Here is a 15,385-nt window from a genome sequence, read left to right on the forward strand (position 1 = left end):
CCGGTGGTCCTGGGGCCAGGCTGGGCTCTCCCCAGCTCCCGGATCAGCGGGAGGGCGGCCGGCCAGCTGGCCAACAGGGCCCTCGTGGGGGCAGGCGCGCGGCGCTCTGGCCCCTCCCGGGCTCCCGTGGGACGCTCTCACCCAATCCGGGAGGAAAGAGCCCCATCCCCAAGGTCGGGAGAGTTGCTCCTAGGTATAAAAGGCTCTGCTCCGCGGGGCATCGCTTAGGACTGGGCAGCTACAGCCACAGCCTCCTGAGCAGGGGGTAAGGAGGGAGGACGGGGAGGGAGAGCATTATTGCGGCTGGGGGGGGGGGAGGAAGAAAGAGAGAAGGAGGGAGGAAAGGAAGGAAGGAAAGAAGGAAGCAAGGAAAGAGGGAAGGAAGGAAAAAGGAAGGAAAGGAGGAAAGAGGGAGGGAAGGAAGGAAGGAAGGAAGAAAGGGGGGAAGGAAGGAAGGAAAAAGGGAAAGAAGGAAAAAGGAAGGAAGAGAGAGAAGAAGAAAGCCAGGGAAAGAGGGAGGGAGGGAGAGACAGAACTTCCACCCGGCTCAGCCACCGGTTAGTGCTGGAGGAAAGGATGTTGGGGAGGAGGGCGGGCGGGGGAGGCGGGGCAAGGCGGAGGGGCCAGGAGGAGCGCTAGCCGGGCAGGAGCGGGAGTGGGAGGCGAGGCAGATAGGCGCAGAGAGGCGCACGGAAGGCCAGGAGCAGCCCGTGCGCGAGCTGCCCGATCTCCTGTAAGTGAGCCGCTCGCGCTGGCCCGGGCTGCCACGGCCCGGCCGCCGCCTCCGGGGACTTGGCACCCGGCAGGGGAGCCGCTGCCCGACGCGAGCCGGGGCCACGTGCGGCGCCGCCCGGGATCCCCTCGAGACGGAACCCGGGGGGCTGGCTCCCCGCGGGCTGGCTCGGGGCCAGCTGGCCCGGCGGCCGGGGCAGGAGGCGAGGCGGGGGCAGCAGCCGGGGGCCGCCGAGGCCGGCCCCGCCCCCCTCACCCGAGTCCCCTTTCCAAATCCAGGTGAGAGCTGTCGCCGCTTGTCCGGCTCGCCAGGGAGCGACCCCGCGGAGCGCCCGGGCATCGCCGCCCGCTCGACAGTCCGAGAGGCTGCGAAGCCGCTCCTGGGAAGGACGGGGAGGTAAGCAGGGGCCGGCGGGGAGGGGAGAGGAGGGGGGAAGAGGGGAGGGGAGGCGAAGGACCGGGAGCCAGACCCCCCTCGCTCCCTGCCAGCCGGCAAGCCTGGCGGCCGGCCGGTGAGCCGCACCCGCTTGGCTCCCGCGCCCCTAGCTTCCCGAGCGCTCGCTTGGCGTCTGCGCTCCGGGACCCGGCGAGCTCCGCGGGAGGAAAGCCGAACAAGTGCAAACGGTCTGCACGGCCCGCGGCTCCCCCTCCCCCAGTCCTCGGCCGAGGTGTCCTTGGCCGTCGCCGCCGCCGCTGCCCCTGCAGCCCGGCCGGAGCCGAGCCGCACGTGTTCGCAAACTTGAAAAGCAACGGGACAGACAGAAAGCCAGAGACATAGAGACACTCGAGACCGAGGGAGGCCCGGGGAGGCCGAGGGAGGCCGAGGGAGGCCGAGGGAGGCAGACCGAGAGATCCCTCGGCCGCGGGGCTCGGAGGCCCGGGGGGAGTGGCCGCTTCGGCGGCGGCCCGGGGCTCCGCGAGCCCGGACTAGGTCCCTCCGAGCGAACCCAGGCGCTCCGCCACTTCTACCTAGGAAACCTCTTCCCATTCTCTCCGCGCCCCCCCCCTCCCGCCTCCTTTTTTCCGAGGGGGAACGTGACAGCCTCGACTAGGCAGGAGACCTCGCTAAGGTCACTCAGCTGGGCAGAGGCTGCTGGTTGGGGGCGGGGGGAGTCCGGACATCCAGCAGCGGGGGTTGGGGGGCCCTGAGCCTGGCTGGGGGCCCCCAGGGGAGCCCGCAGTCCCGCGAAGGGGGACGTTGCGTATCGCAAACTGGCTGCTGCGCTGGGCGGGGGGGAGGGGGGGTAGGTCCGCTCCGAGAGCTTGCTGTTCGCTGTAAGGCCCCCGCTCCCCCCCCCGCCCCCCAAGGCAGAAATCGCCGAAGTTCAGCTCTGCACCTCCCGGGTTTTGACTGAGACAAATAGCGTCCCGTGGAGGGGAGAGCACGCTCGGGGTCACGCAGGACTGCAACGGAGTTTCCCAGATGGAACTTCGCAGCTGCGTGACCCTGCGTGTGTCACTTGGCCTCTGCTGGTCTCAGTTTCCTCGTCCATAAAATAGCCGTGCAGACGAGAGGAGTGCCCGGGTCCTTCCCGGCTTCCCAACTGCACTATTTTCTGCCTGGGAAGCAGACGCCGGGGCAGCAGCAGGCGCTGAGCTATTCCTGGGGCTCTCAGGCCTAGAGGAGGGCTAAGGGGAGGGGGGAGAGAAGGAGCGGCAGCCGGCCCCGAGGCCCGCTTCACCCCCAAGCCACCCTTCCGAGATTAGGAGCAGTCCGGGTCCTTAGGCTGCAGCCGAGCCAATCACGGCTTCAAAAGCCTCCGCGGTTCTCAGTTGTCCCGGGCGGGGGTGTGCCTCGGCGCGGCCCTCCAGGGCCTGCGGCTCTTCTCTCCGAGTCCTTTCAGGGTCCTCTATTCTATTTGTTCGCACCCCAAGCTCCTGCTGGAAGCCGAGCGCCCCCTCTTCCAGGAGCTGATTCCCGAGCTCGGCCATGATTCATTTGCTTAGACTTCATGTGCGCGTCGTCGCGTTATTCCTAGCCTCAGTTTACCGGAACGGCAGCCTGGCCCCAGGGGTCGAAGTGTCACACCGGTTGTAGCGGTCGGTGGGGCTCAGCGAACCCCCGGCGACCTCTCCGGCTCCCCCTCCCCCGCCCCCGTCAGTCCCAGGGCCTTTCCACCTGCTCTCGACATCCTAGAGCCCAGCGGGCCACGGCCACGGCTGGCTCTCGCCGCGGTACCCGCGGAGCGCGAGCCTCGCACGCAGCGGGGCGGTTCCCAAACGGGCGCTTAATGGGACCCAGCCAAAAGCCCAGTTCGGAATTCGCCTTCTCCGGAGTGGGCTTAGTCATTTAATTGTCATTATAATTTGATCTCTTGACTTGAATCAGGTCCAGGCGTTTCCTTTTCTCTAATGGAGAGAGACCCAGCGGTTTCTCCCGGCCCCCACCCCACCCCACCCCCATCCTCGCGGCCAGTTAAGGGGAGCTCTGGGAGTTCGAGCCTTTGGCTCAGGTGCCTCCCCCCCCCCCCATCGGCCCTTTGGCTCGCCTTTCTGGTTGGGGGGAGGGCAGAGAAAGCTGGGAAGAGAGGAGGAAGAGGTGGTTGGGTGGTCGGTGTTTCCGTCATAAGGGGGCTCATGAGCAATGAGGGAGCCTGGGGTGACCTGAGCGACTGCTGCCCCTCTCCTTTACCGGGAAGGAGGCCCGCCTTCAGCGGCGCTCGCGGGGCTCTGGCCGACCAAGGCTCCCCTGAGCAGAAGCCGGCCTCTGAGACCAGTGGTCGGGGCCCGGGGCGGGGGCGGGGGAGGGGGAGAGGCAAGGAGAGGGGCGGAGAGGGAAGGAGGAGGAGGAGGAGGAGGGTGGGGACTCGGGCTCAGCCTAAGAAAGACGTTCCTAACGGTCCCAGCTGCCCTCCAGTAGAGACTGCCTCTTCAGGTAGTGAGCTCCCCAGCACCAGAAACTAGATCGCTGCGTTGAGAGCCTTCTGGTTTTCTAAGAGCCACCTCTGTGGGACCGCTCCGCGAGGTAAGGACCTTCTGACTCCGATCTCTTCCCGGGGGGGGGGGGGGGTGGCGTGGGATGGAGCTCCCGCCGGGGAGCTCGGCCGAGTCAGGTAATCCCTGCGAGAGAGCGAGAGAGGGCCTGCCACTGACGAGAAGGCAGAGTCTGATCGCGTTGCCTCGAGGGCCGACTGAGCGGCTCGGGGCCCTCCGGCCCTTTTGTGACCAGAACCCGACTGGAATCCAGGGCTTCCGGACTCGAATCCAGGCCTTCCTGGCTCGGAGCCGCGGCACTGTTAGGGTTTCATTTTACCGCCGGGGACCCCGAGCCTCGCGGACACCGCAGCTCCTTTGGCGCAGGCTTCCACAGCTTAAACGGGCTTGGGGGTCAAGTCTAACCCTCGCCACCCTTGCCTTCCCTCCCATCCCTCTTCGCCCCCCTGCCTTCCCTCCCATCCCTCCTCGCCCCCCTGCCTTCCCTCCCATCCCTCCTCGCCCCCCTGCCTTCCCTCCCATCCCTCCTCGCCCCCCTGCCTTCCCTCCCATCCCTCCTCGCCCCCCTGCCTTCCCTCCCATCCCTCCTCACTTGGGATGAAGAATTTCTGCCCAGGGCAACCCTCCTGCTCCTCCTCTACTTCCTTCTCTCCCTGCCGCTGCTTCTCATCCGCTTTACTCAATGGCAGCCAGCGAGGGCCATGGTCAAAAGCCTCAGGGACTTGGGGGGCAGCAATCATAGTCACTTATTTTGGAAATATCTTGGAAAGGAAGGCTTCGTGGAGGGCCAGATGCATTCTGGGCATTAGAAGCCGTGAAGTGGATCTTGGGCCCTGCAAGGACCCCTCATCAATAATCAGGGCCCTGCCCCCCCAAGGCTGCATCAGACTGTGGGAGATTTGGGGGCAGCAGATCCTAGGCAAAAGGCCACAGGGAGTCACAGAAGCTCAGCAGCCCTAAGGTCCATCGGGGCCCCTGTTCCAAGCAGCTGTCAGCACAGTGACACTGTCCACCCTTTGATTCTTGGGGGCAGCTCCGTTGTTGGGAAGGTTTGCTCATTTGCTCCACACCCCCCCCCAGCCTGTCCTGCTCTAATTTCTCTTGGCCCCATCACTCCTTGGCCCACTCTGGGGGCCCAATTAGAGCACGGCTGATTTCCTCCCCCCCTTCCATGAACAGCCTTGCAAACACTGGAAAGACCCCCATCAGAGCAATCTGTTTCCAGATTTCCCCCTCCCCCCCTTCAATCCCTCAATCCTCTTGGGGCAGCCCACACGTGGCTCCCAGAAGCCCCCGATCATCCAGATGTGGCCCAAATAAGGTCCATCCCTACCCTCTCTTGCCCCTCTAAGGCCCAACTGCTGGCAGGTGCGGGGCAGGCTCCCTCACTTATGCAAATGTTCGCTCTGTGGATCTCTGGGAGAGTGTCTTCATCTTATCAGATCTGGCCCCACACTCTCTCGCAGCAGCTTCTTTTGAACTCTCCCTCAGGGCACTTGGGCGCTGGCAAAATTTCCTCAGCAGGACGTCCGGGCCTTACCGGAGCGCTGAAGAACCGAACCGAACCGAACCGGGCTGAACCCAGAGGCCTGGGGTACTCTCCTAGGGCCCCCGCTTCCAAGGGGGATTAACCTCTTAAGGACCATTCTCTCAGCTGGGCTCGAAACTCCTGTTCCTCCTTTCCCCACCTTGTCCATTGAAGAACCTGAGCTTCCCTCAGGTGTACTTGAGCTCTAATGCTGATCTAGACTAATTAAAACAAAAAAGCTAATGAGCTTAGTCTGTAATGACGGCTTAGAAGTCACCACTATTTATCACTGTTATTATCTTGATGGAGGTTGCTGCTCATTGCAATAGCAGCCAAATCCAGACACATGGTGCAGAGGGGAAGGAATGAACCTCAGGACCAAAGGGAACAAAATGGTTACTGGCCTGGGGGAGTTCTTGTGCACATTCAGAACTTGGGAACAAATGGAAGGGAGAGGCTCCCTTAAGATTCTTTCTGGTTCTTTGAGTCTGCCGATGATCTCGAGGTTCACGACACAGAACGCTGCTTTCCTAAAGAGCCCACACATGCCCACGGGAAGTGAAGTGTGACAAATGGATCCGAGTTCTGGACGGGCCGGGACCCTGTGCTCCCGAGCTCTAGCACACCTGGCATGGGCCTTCCCAAACGGATCGCCCACTTGCATTCAGACCCTCTGTGCCCAGCTCCCGAAACCCCTCTCCTTCACTCCCCCGGCTTGGTGATGCTACGATGAGTCCGGACCGAACCCGACCAAACCGGGTCCCCACAGCTCCCTGCTTCCCCTCATTCCCCTTTCTGCTCCCTTCTGTTTATTTCTGGAGTGATTCATTGCCCCTCTTTTCCCTAGTGCTCTCCTACTATCTCCCTCCTTATCTGAGATGCCAACTGCCTGTTAGCCCTGCTCGTTCTGTCCTTTCCAGTACAAAGAACATTCTCCTTGGCAGAGAAAGCAGAAGCAGAAGAAGGGCGTCATCACTGAGCCTGGTCTGGGGTGCCAGGGCTCCCTCCTCCACATGCCCCACCCTCACATGCCCCCTCCCCACAAAAAGCCTCTCCTTCCTTCCTTATTTTTTTTCTCCTTTTATAACTTGGCTTTTCCTTACCGGCCTCAACCTATTCAAGGGTCTTGGCCCACCTGAAGTGATCCTTCCGGAACTGGGCCACAGTTTTGCCCTCCAAGCTTCGCTGTTGCCTGCCCCCCTTCCATGTTCTATGGGGCTCTTTAAAGTTCCTTTCCTCTTCCTTGGATTTGCTTTATTTCTGCAGAGCTTTCCACTCCTCCTGGGTTGACTTCCCCTGTTGAACTGGAGGCCGAGAGATCTGGCCTCCTCATCTTCTGGACTCTTTGAAATCTGCCTTTTGAACTCTTCCAGGGTCGGTCTATATGCACCCCCCCTTCTCCAGTGCAAGTTCAAAGACATAAGGGGTCCTTCTCCCAAGCTGCTCCATCATTCCCACCCCAGAGTCTACAAGAGAATTGCCCTCTGTTGGTTTCTACACCTTTTCAAGGATTAATTCTCATTGACAAGTCAAAACAATTGCTAGAGAGAAAAAAAGAGAAGCTGGGAAAATGAGGGAAGAAGGGAGAAGAGAGCCAGATTAGCTGGAAGAGCCCAATGGGTTTCACTTGGAGTCAAAGCCTCCCCTCTGTGATGGACCGCCCGCTTCTCTCCATGGGCCTCAGTAGGCCGCCTACTTCTCTCTGTGGGCCTCATCTTCCCCCATCCAGAAGGGGCAGCTTGGAGCATATCGGTTCTGAGCTAGGATTTCACATCACATCTCCTTCCCAAGCTCCTTCTCCGTTTCCTTGGCTCCTCGTGGATTTCCTCTTGGGCCTCGTGGCCCGGGTATGGGGGCGCTTCTCTCTCGGCTGCCATGACCTTTCATTCCAGTCCCTGTGGTCCTTGCTTCCTTCACAGAGCGGGACTCTCTCCTTGCCTCTTCTTTCCCCGTTGTCATTATTCACACTAATTCCGGAGCCATTCTTGAGTCACCCCAAGTCCCCGGGCCCATTCTAACCAGCTGGGAGTGGTATCTGAGGTCAAATCACCTTTCACATGCCGGGATCTCAATATCGCTTTGCCTCCGGCCCACCCTTTGTGAACTTCTGTGTAGACCCTCGGAGGCTCTGGGGCTTGTTGCTGCCTCCTTTCTGTGACTTTCTGGGTGTATCTCTCCTGCTATTTTCCTTCCTGCAGTGTAGCGACTGTCTGTCTAGGATGGTGGAGGTACAGAAACCGAGTTTTGTCTTTCCTTTCTTTTTTCTTTTTTAGTTGCAAACCCTTTTGCTTTGATTTGCAACCCTCCAGAAAGCCGACACATTTGTTAAGGGGCTGCTAAGTGCCGGGCCCCAAGTGAAGTGCTTGGGGTTACTAAGCAAGGCAAAAACATGGTCCTCGCCCTCAAGGACTTCACGATCTAATTGGGGAGACGACGTGTTTCCGACTATGGCCGTGTGAGGGATGCACTAGCTCTTGTGTACTTGGGTATGTTAGGTATACTCCATCCCCGGCCACGCTCTTGGTGCTAACACCCTGAGCTGAGGCTCAGAAAGCCAAATGGTATTATTAGATGCCTTTTTTTGCTTTGATACAATCTTGCACTCTGGGGAGAAATCTGCCAGGCAGAGCAGGAGGAAGGAAGGCTGGCAGGGAGAAAGGACCAACCCAGCTGTGTGACTTCTCTGTGAAGTGGGGATAGTAAAGACATCTATCTACCCTCCAGGATTCAAGTTTTCAAAGTGCTCTGCAGAGCTAAGAGGCAACAAAATATCAGCCATTGACGTTCTTTCCTACGGCGACCTCGAGAGGAGGGGTCAGCTGTGGTGTAAGCCGGGGGATGAGCCCAAATTGTAATTTGTGAGCCTTCTCACAGATTCTCCAAGTAGAGGGCAGGTCACCTGTGCGAGTGGTGTGGAGCCATGAGGGGGAGCAAACGGACATTGGTAATGGGGCGAAGTGAGGACGTAACCTCTGAAGGTGGAAAAAGACGAGCAGGATACCGGGGGGGCCTTGATCTCAAGCTAGTGTTACTCAAACGTCCCGCCACCAACCCATGGCTAACGTGGCACCCCTTTCCCCAATTACTGCCCCCACTTGGGTGGTCTCCTAGGCCTATTCTGATAGTATAACTGAGGAGTGGGTCTCACTGGCAAGTGGAGGAGCCAGAAGCCCAGAATGCCAATCGCAACTCTGGACTCGGTAGCTGTGTCATCTCTGGTTAGTCATTTCCTCTCCCTTTAGCTCCAGAGCTGGGATTGCTCCTGTGATAGATGTCCTGAGATGGGGAGTGACTGGAACTTGGCCCTTTGTGCAGTAGAGGCAGAAGGGAAGGCAAGGCAGAACGTTGGCCCAGGGGACCTTTAAATAGAGATTTTGGATAAATATCCCCTGAGTTGGGCGACCTCTCCGGGCCTCTGTGATTTCACTGGGGTAGGGAACTCCGGAAGAAGAAACGACATCTCCAGATTTAGACTAGCAACTGTTGGGGATCTTCTAGAGTGACCGGCAGGCACAGAAACATAGGTGGCAGAGGTGGGCCTGGAAGCCTGGCCTCCTCGTATTCCCCCCAGCTAGCTTAGGGCCTGATACACGTGTGCAGGGATTCATCGGCTGATTGCTGACCTGTAGGGTGTCGTGCCGCCCGTGGTTATCGGAGCACCTGGGCCTCCGAGAAGCCGGCTGGCTTTGCGGGTGCGGGTGCGGGTTTGCACAAAGGTGGGATTTCCTTTGCTCATCGAAGCCAGAGACACTGTAAACTTGGAGAGGGCTGCTGGGACCAGGTGGCCTTGGAGATCGATCCCCCGCCTTCAGCCGCCCGGGCCATGACATCATCTCCTTTTATTCCACCCACCACATGGCAAGGAGGTCAGGTTCCCTTATTTGAGCAGCTTGTCGCTGCTGTCGGCCTGTGCCCCAAACAAGGCCCGGGCAGGGCTTCTAATTCAAGGCTGAAAAGGCAGGCTGTTCTTGTGTCTGGCCCAGAGGCAGGGAAAGAGGTGGGCCTGCAGAAGGGGCCGACTAGCGTCCTTCCTGCAGCAGCCAAGCCCTCCTCTGGCTCAACAAGATACACCCGTTGCCCTAAGTGGGGACGGATGCCCAGGGCTGGTTCATTCAGGAAATTGTGCTGGAAGCCGAGATCTGAAGACCAGCTAGTCCAATCCCTTCCCCCTTGTACAAGAAGGTCACTTTGCCACCTTGGGCCTCAGTTTCCCCACCTACAAAATGGTTAGAGAGCTAGTTGGAGTCTGTAAAAGGCTTTGCAAACCTTCAAGTGTTCTGGAAATGTGAACGGTTCATTCGGGTTACGTGGTGTTATTTCTTGAACCCACAATCCTCCCCCATGGCCTCCTGGGGGTGTGGCAGTGGCCTTGTTTTTAGGCTTTCTTGTTGTTCTTTTGTTGATATCTGTGACATTGTATCTGTTCCCAACTGTCTCTTGTAACAAAGAAGTCCGAGATGAAGAACTAGGTCAGGGACTCCCACTTCTTCATCTTCACTGGGCACGTTCTTGGTGTTTGGGAGTCTGGCCACGTGGCTTCCCTTTCCCCCGCCGGCCAGTTCCGGTGGCGCTGCTCCCTTCACTCTGCGTCAGTTCGTCAGAGTCCTCCCAAGCCGCTTACTGCTCAGAGTGCCGTCCTGTGGCGCTCCCTTCACATGGTGGACTTTGTGGCTATTTGATGAGCGCACGCCCCTAGGTAAGCAGAGGCCCTTTCCTTGGAGAGGCAGGGGGATGGATGACTTGAAGGAGATTTGTGTGCCGTGAGGTGGAGGGGGCTGGCTCTTCCCTGATCCTTAAAATCTAAGGAGGATTATTTTGGAGCCAACTGGGAATAAGGGGGAGGGAGCAGGGGCTTGGAGGGAGGAAGGGAAGAATATGATCTCACTGGACTAATGGCCTTCATTGCAAATCCCGGACTCTGCCTAGGGAAGCTAGAAGCAGAACTGGGTTGGAGCGGTGACTTGGGGAACGGCCGGATCATAGGAAAGGGGGAGTATCTGTATAAGACTGTGCTTCTGGAAAACAAGTGGTCCCAAACCCCAAGGCCCACCTTTGACCCCAAGCCTTCAATATTGCCTTGGGGGACAGCTCTTCCCTGAAGACCTCCAGGGCTGATTTTAACAGGGTGTGACAGCCACTGGGAGCTGTTTGAAGTTAAAACACCAGGACTGATTTAATCTGTGTTCCAACCCCACTTCAGAGCCTCGATGGGGTGTGACCCTTTCACCTCCATTTCCCTCTTTGTTAGACGAGGGAGGCGGACCGGATGACCTCAGAGGGCCTTTTTGGCTCTAGAGCTCCGATGCTGAACGTTAGAGCGGGGACTGGGCCATTGTCATCTGGGCGGCTCTCCCCAGAGCCCCACCCTCCAGCTCCTCATAGGGATTGCTATTTAGCCGATGGGCTGCCCAGGCTCTAAAATGCATCCCCTTGTGGTCAACCCTGTGCGGAGTCTCTCTCTGCACTTGGTACAGCTCAGTCCTCACTCCTCAGTCTCTACAGTTCAGTAAGACCGGCTAGAACTTGTGATCCACTGGCAGAGTCTTCCTGGCCTAAGGTTTATCTCATTACCCCACGAACAGAGCTTTTCTCTCAAAGCATCTTTGTCTCCATGCTTAGCACGAGAGAACAGTTTTCCATTTGCAACCTCAGTGGAGCCTCCTAGCAGCCCTAGGAGTTGTTGTCTGTTTTTACAGAGGAGGAAACTGAGGCTCTGAAGAACTGAGTTACTTAGTCCCAAAGCTAGGAATTCCCAGAGCTAAGATTTGAACCTAGCTAGGTCTTCTAGACTCCAAGGTGTGTGTGTGTGTGGGGGGGAAGCTGTGCAGGTTCTAGAACAACTGTGTGGATAAAAAATGCCAAGGAACTGGAGGAGGGAGAGAGCCCCACTACCTGGAGAAATCTAGGAGGGCTTCAAGGAAGAGGGAGCACCCAAACTGAACTTTGAGGAAATACAAAAACTCTTGAAGATAGAAAGGTAGAGGCGAGGAAGCAGTGTGTCCCAGACATGAGGGCTAGCCTGGGCAAACGTCCACAGACAGGATGGCTTGTGGGGACAATTCAGCTAGCAGTTGTGGGGAGTGGGGGGGGGGGTCTGTTACTGTCGACCAGCGGAAAGCTTGGATTACCTTCCCCATTCCTCTGCTCTCTACTCTCTCCAAGTCAGGCATCAGATCCCCAAGGACTGACTAAAGGCAAAGAGCATCAAGGAAAAATTGTCTCCGTGTCGGGCACTCTGTGAGGTTGGGAGGCCCGGCCCTGCTCTGTGCCCTCTCATTTTGTGGGGGTGCAGACCATGTAGGAGGGCTCAGCTGCCGTCCAGCCAGAAAAGGCCGGGGGCCTGGAGGGGGCAGGAGCAGACACTGGTCATACATCTTTAGCCATTGATAAAACCATATCTATTTCTGATACTGAAGCAAGGCCTTGGCAGTGAGAACTTTGTCTCACGGCTGCAGAGGAGGCCGGGGCGGGAGTGGGAGTGTGTGGTGGGGTACTTTGGCAGCTGCAGGGCAATTGGCAGGTCCCATCACCACCAGAGCTGGGGAGGGGGAGGGACAGCTTGGCTGGGCAAATAATAGGGCCCTCAGTAAGGGTCTTTTCATTCATTGGGGTAGGGAGGCTGCCGGGAGGGTCAGGACCCCAGATGGGCCCTCACTGGGGCAAGGCAATCTTCCAACAGCTCCCTTACTGACTCTCATCCGTTCTCCACAGCGGCCTTCTGGAAGGGTTTCTTCTTCCTTCAGATCTCCCACAGCTTCTCCCACCTCTTCAGCTGAGAACCTGCTCCGATTTTACTGAAAAAGTGGAGCCCGTTCACCCTCTTCTCCCCTCTTGCTCATCTCCCCTCGTTAAGGTGTCTTCTCCTTCGGCCCCATCTCACGTGACGAGATGGCCTCCGTCCCCGTCTACACTGCTTCCCGGCTGGATCTCTCCTCCTGTTTACGGCTAACCTGCTCGAGAAGGGCATCCATAACGAGGCGCCTCCACTTCTTCCTGACTTCCTGTGGTCTGATTCCCAACGCCATCACCCCACGCAAACTGCTCTCTCCAAAATGACCGAGCATCCATCTCCCAGTTGCCAAAAGTGCTTTTTCTTAGTCCTCCTTGACATTTCTGCATCTTTGGACATTGTCAATCACCCTCCTGTCCCAGAGAGCCTTTTCTCTCTAGGTTTTTGGGGACCCCCCCCACCCCTGCCTGCTCCTCCCTCTCTGACCATGCCCTCTCAGACTCCTTTGTTGGATCCTCCTTAGGTCATACCCACTGGTCTTGGGTACCCTCAGGGCTCTGTCCTGGTCCTGCTTCACTTGGGGATCCCCTTTGCTCCCATGGATTTAGCGATCTTCTTAAATTGACTTCTCCAGTCCCAGTCTCTGTGGTGACCTCCAGTCTTGCATCTTCCACTGCCAATTGGACACATCAAACTGGAGGTCCAGTGGACATCTTAACCAACGTGACCTTTTTCTTTCCCTATAACCCACCGCTTCCCTATTACTGTTGAGGGCAACACCATCCTGCCAGCCCCTCGGCTCCCCCCCTTTTCTATCAATCACTGTTGAGGGCAACGCCATCCTGCCAGCCCCTCAGCCTCCCCCCCTTCCCTATCAATCACTGTTGAGGGCAACGCCATCCTGCCAGCCCTTCAGCCTCCCCCCCTTCCCTATCACTGTTGAGGGCAACACCATCCTGCCAGCCCCTTAGCCTCATAACCATGGACTTAAATGGATTCCTCATTCTCACCCTCTGGCCGATCTGTTGTCTAATGTTGTCCCTGTTGCCTCTCACTCCACACCAGTGAGCCTGGCCTCCTGGCTGGTCTACCTCCAGGCCCTTCCATCTCTTGGCCCTGGGCCTCCTCCCTGGCTGTGCCCCCCAGGCCTGGAATGCTCTCCCTCTCTGCTCCAACTACTGACCTTCCTGGCCTCCTTCAAGCCCCAGCTAAAACTCCTCCTCCTGGAAGGCTTCCCCGATCCCCCTAATGCTAGCACCTTCCTTCCTCTTGTTTTTTTCCAGCTTTTGCTTTTCTTTGTAACCCGGGGCCTCAGCACGCTGCCCGCTAATCATGGCTTTGTTGACTTGCCAGCCTCCACCCAGCATTCCTTTGCAGGTCCTTTCTCATTCTCTCTCTTATTCTGTCACTCTCCACTCCAGCACCGCTGCCCCGTTTGCCGTTCCCCACGTGGGACGTTCCATCTCCTTGCCTCCACACCTTTGCAGAGCCTCCCCCGTGCCCGGAATGCCTTTTTCCCTCACTTTGATTCACTGAATCTCCACCTCCCTTCAAAGTTCAGTCTGAGCTGGGATCCCGGGAAACTCCTCCTTGCCCCTCTCAGTGCCTGCCCTGTCCCTGTCCTGCAGAAACCCCTCTGGACCCAGACTTTGTGTTTCTCTGGCTGCGCGTCGCTTTGCCCCCATGAGACGGGTGCTCCCTATGGCTCTCGCAGAGTGCCCGACACATAGTAGGTGCTCAAGGAATAGTTGAAACGTCACATTTTGAAAATTCCTTTCATGGGACTAGTTTCTCTTTGCAGGAGACCACTGCCAGGCTGCCCCTCCCGTAGCCCGCCACAAGTTGATGAGGGCACTGGGCTACGTGACTCTATGAAACAGGTATGTCAAGGCCCGTTTACTCCCCTGAAACAGGAAGGCCTCTTCCTCGGGTCACGATCCGGTGAAGACAATCGCTACGGTGAACGTCCTGGGAAGACTTCGAGTGTTTAGTGGACGGTCCTAGACGGGCGGAAGCAGCTGATGGCGAGATGCGGGGTGGGGGTGGACGTGAGTCCCCCGGTGGGGAGCACAGCTAGCTCTGGGAGTCCGCACGGGGTGAGCGGATGAGGCGGCAGAGGTCACTCGGGCCGTGCCCGCTCCCGTTGCGGCCAAAGTGATGAAAGTGGGGCCCGAGTGGAAGTTCTCTCCCCGGAAAAGGGCTACCACGGGGCTCAGTGTAGATGTGGAGTCCCGAGCCTACTAGGATGTGAGTGAAGGGAGGTTAGACTAGGTGTGTCCTCGACTTTTTTTCTCTGTCTCCTAGGGTTCTGGTTCCAAGAGATGAGCTCTCTCTGGTCTGTCCAAAACTGAGTATAAAAGGGGGACAGAACTGTCCACAGTTCAAACTGAGTATAAAAGTTACACGGCTAGACGCCTCCACTTCTCCAACAGAAATGAATGGGAACAAAAGTCCCGAAGGAACCCGTGTGGCCCCTTCAGGGATCCCACTGCCACCCGCAGAGTCCCCTTCCCCTGCGGTAACCCCCTTCAGCCTGCGCACACAGGGCCCATTGGTGGCCAGCATGCAGCTGCAGAAGCTTAACAGTCAGTACCAGGGGGTGCCTAGCACCGAGCCCCAAGACGAGGAAATGGCCTTGCCCTCGTGGCCGATGGAGGGGGACGAGCCCGTGGAGTCAGAGACGGCCTCTATCGAGGCCTTCAACAACCTCTTCGATTTTGACCCCATAGACGAGGAGTTGCTCATGTCCCTGGTGATGGAGCTGGGCTTGGACCAAGCTGGTGAGCTACCCGAGCTCTGGCTGGACCAAGATGACCTTGACTTGTCCACCGACCTGCCCCCCAGCTAAAGTCCTGGGCATCCCAGGGGGCAGAGGGGCAGCCGTACCCACTGCGGGTAGCGGGATGGAGATGGGCCCCAGCTTAGCTAGCCTTTTGACAAGCTCCTGTGCTCATTATCAATAAAACAATTTTACCCGTGTCACAGCTGTCGGGCCAGAGCTCTGGCCAGCCAGTTCTTTCGGAGTCTTCGTGCTCTTGAAGGGGAGGCCTGGATCGGGGCTGGGGGGAAGAAGGCAAGGCCCTGGGATGTGGATGGCCAAAAGGGGGGGAGGGGGCGGGACACATCCCACTTTGGAGAACAGAAGGCACTGTGTTCAGATAGGGCCCCTGTGGCTTCAGCTAAGTCTCCGGAAAGAGGCTGGGGATCAGCCTGAAGATTCAGCACAACATATTCAGTACCTGATCTGGGATGCCCCAAGACCCAAGTGCGAATCCTGCCTCAGTTACTTTCTGCTTTTGAGACCCAGCGACTGAGTCCCCTGCTCTCTATGAGCCTCAGTTTCCCCAGCATCTCTAGATGAGGGGGTGGATTTGAGGACTTCCAAGTTCCCTTCCAACCTTCAATGTGGAATTCCACCTCACCATTGTGTGTAGCCTTAAATCCTAGAACCTCCCAGCCAG

At 58.1% G+C, this 15,385-nt stretch overlaps 1 protein-coding gene across 7 annotated transcripts; it reads left to right on the forward strand.

Annotated features, from left to right (window-relative positions):
- Positions 1-169: 169 nt before the first annotated feature.
- CITED1 (Cbp/p300 interacting transactivator with Glu/Asp rich carboxy-terminal domain 1) lies at positions 170-14,903 on the forward strand. 7 transcript variants are annotated; one of them, XR_007948749.1, is made up of 5 exons: positions 170-265; positions 1,012-1,129; positions 5,158-9,890; positions 13,726-13,804; positions 14,229-14,903. XR_007948749.1 is itself a non-coding variant. In XM_051968328.1 (4 exons), the coding sequence occupies exon 4, from the start codon at positions 14,359-14,361 to the stop codon at positions 14,770-14,772; it is 414 nt and encodes a 137-aa protein (XP_051824288.1). In that variant the 5' UTR covers positions 170-265; positions 1,012-1,129; positions 13,726-13,804; positions 14,229-14,358; the 3' UTR covers positions 14,773-14,903. The 7 variants fall into 7 exon arrangements, 2 of the variants coding, with proteins under 2 accessions (XP_051824288.1, XP_051824289.1); XM_051968328.1 differs by lacking the exon at positions 5,158-9,890; XR_007948748.1 differs by lacking the exons at positions 170-265; positions 5,158-9,890 and adding an exon at positions 652-733.
- Positions 14,904-15,385: the final 482 nt, after the last annotated feature.

The sequence above is a fragment of the Antechinus flavipes genome, chromosome X (assembly GCF_016432865.1).
Source record: "Antechinus flavipes isolate AdamAnt ecotype Samford, QLD, Australia chromosome X, AdamAnt_v2, whole genome shotgun sequence".
NCBI classification, from domain to species: Eukaryota; Metazoa; Chordata; class Mammalia; order Dasyuromorphia; family Dasyuridae; genus Antechinus; species Antechinus flavipes.

Excerpts from the sequence above, each read along its gene's own strand:
- CITED1 (XM_051968328.1), top strand. The coding sequence starts at position 14,359 with ATGAATGGGAACAAAAGTCCCGAAGGAACCCGTGTGGCCCCTTCAGGG.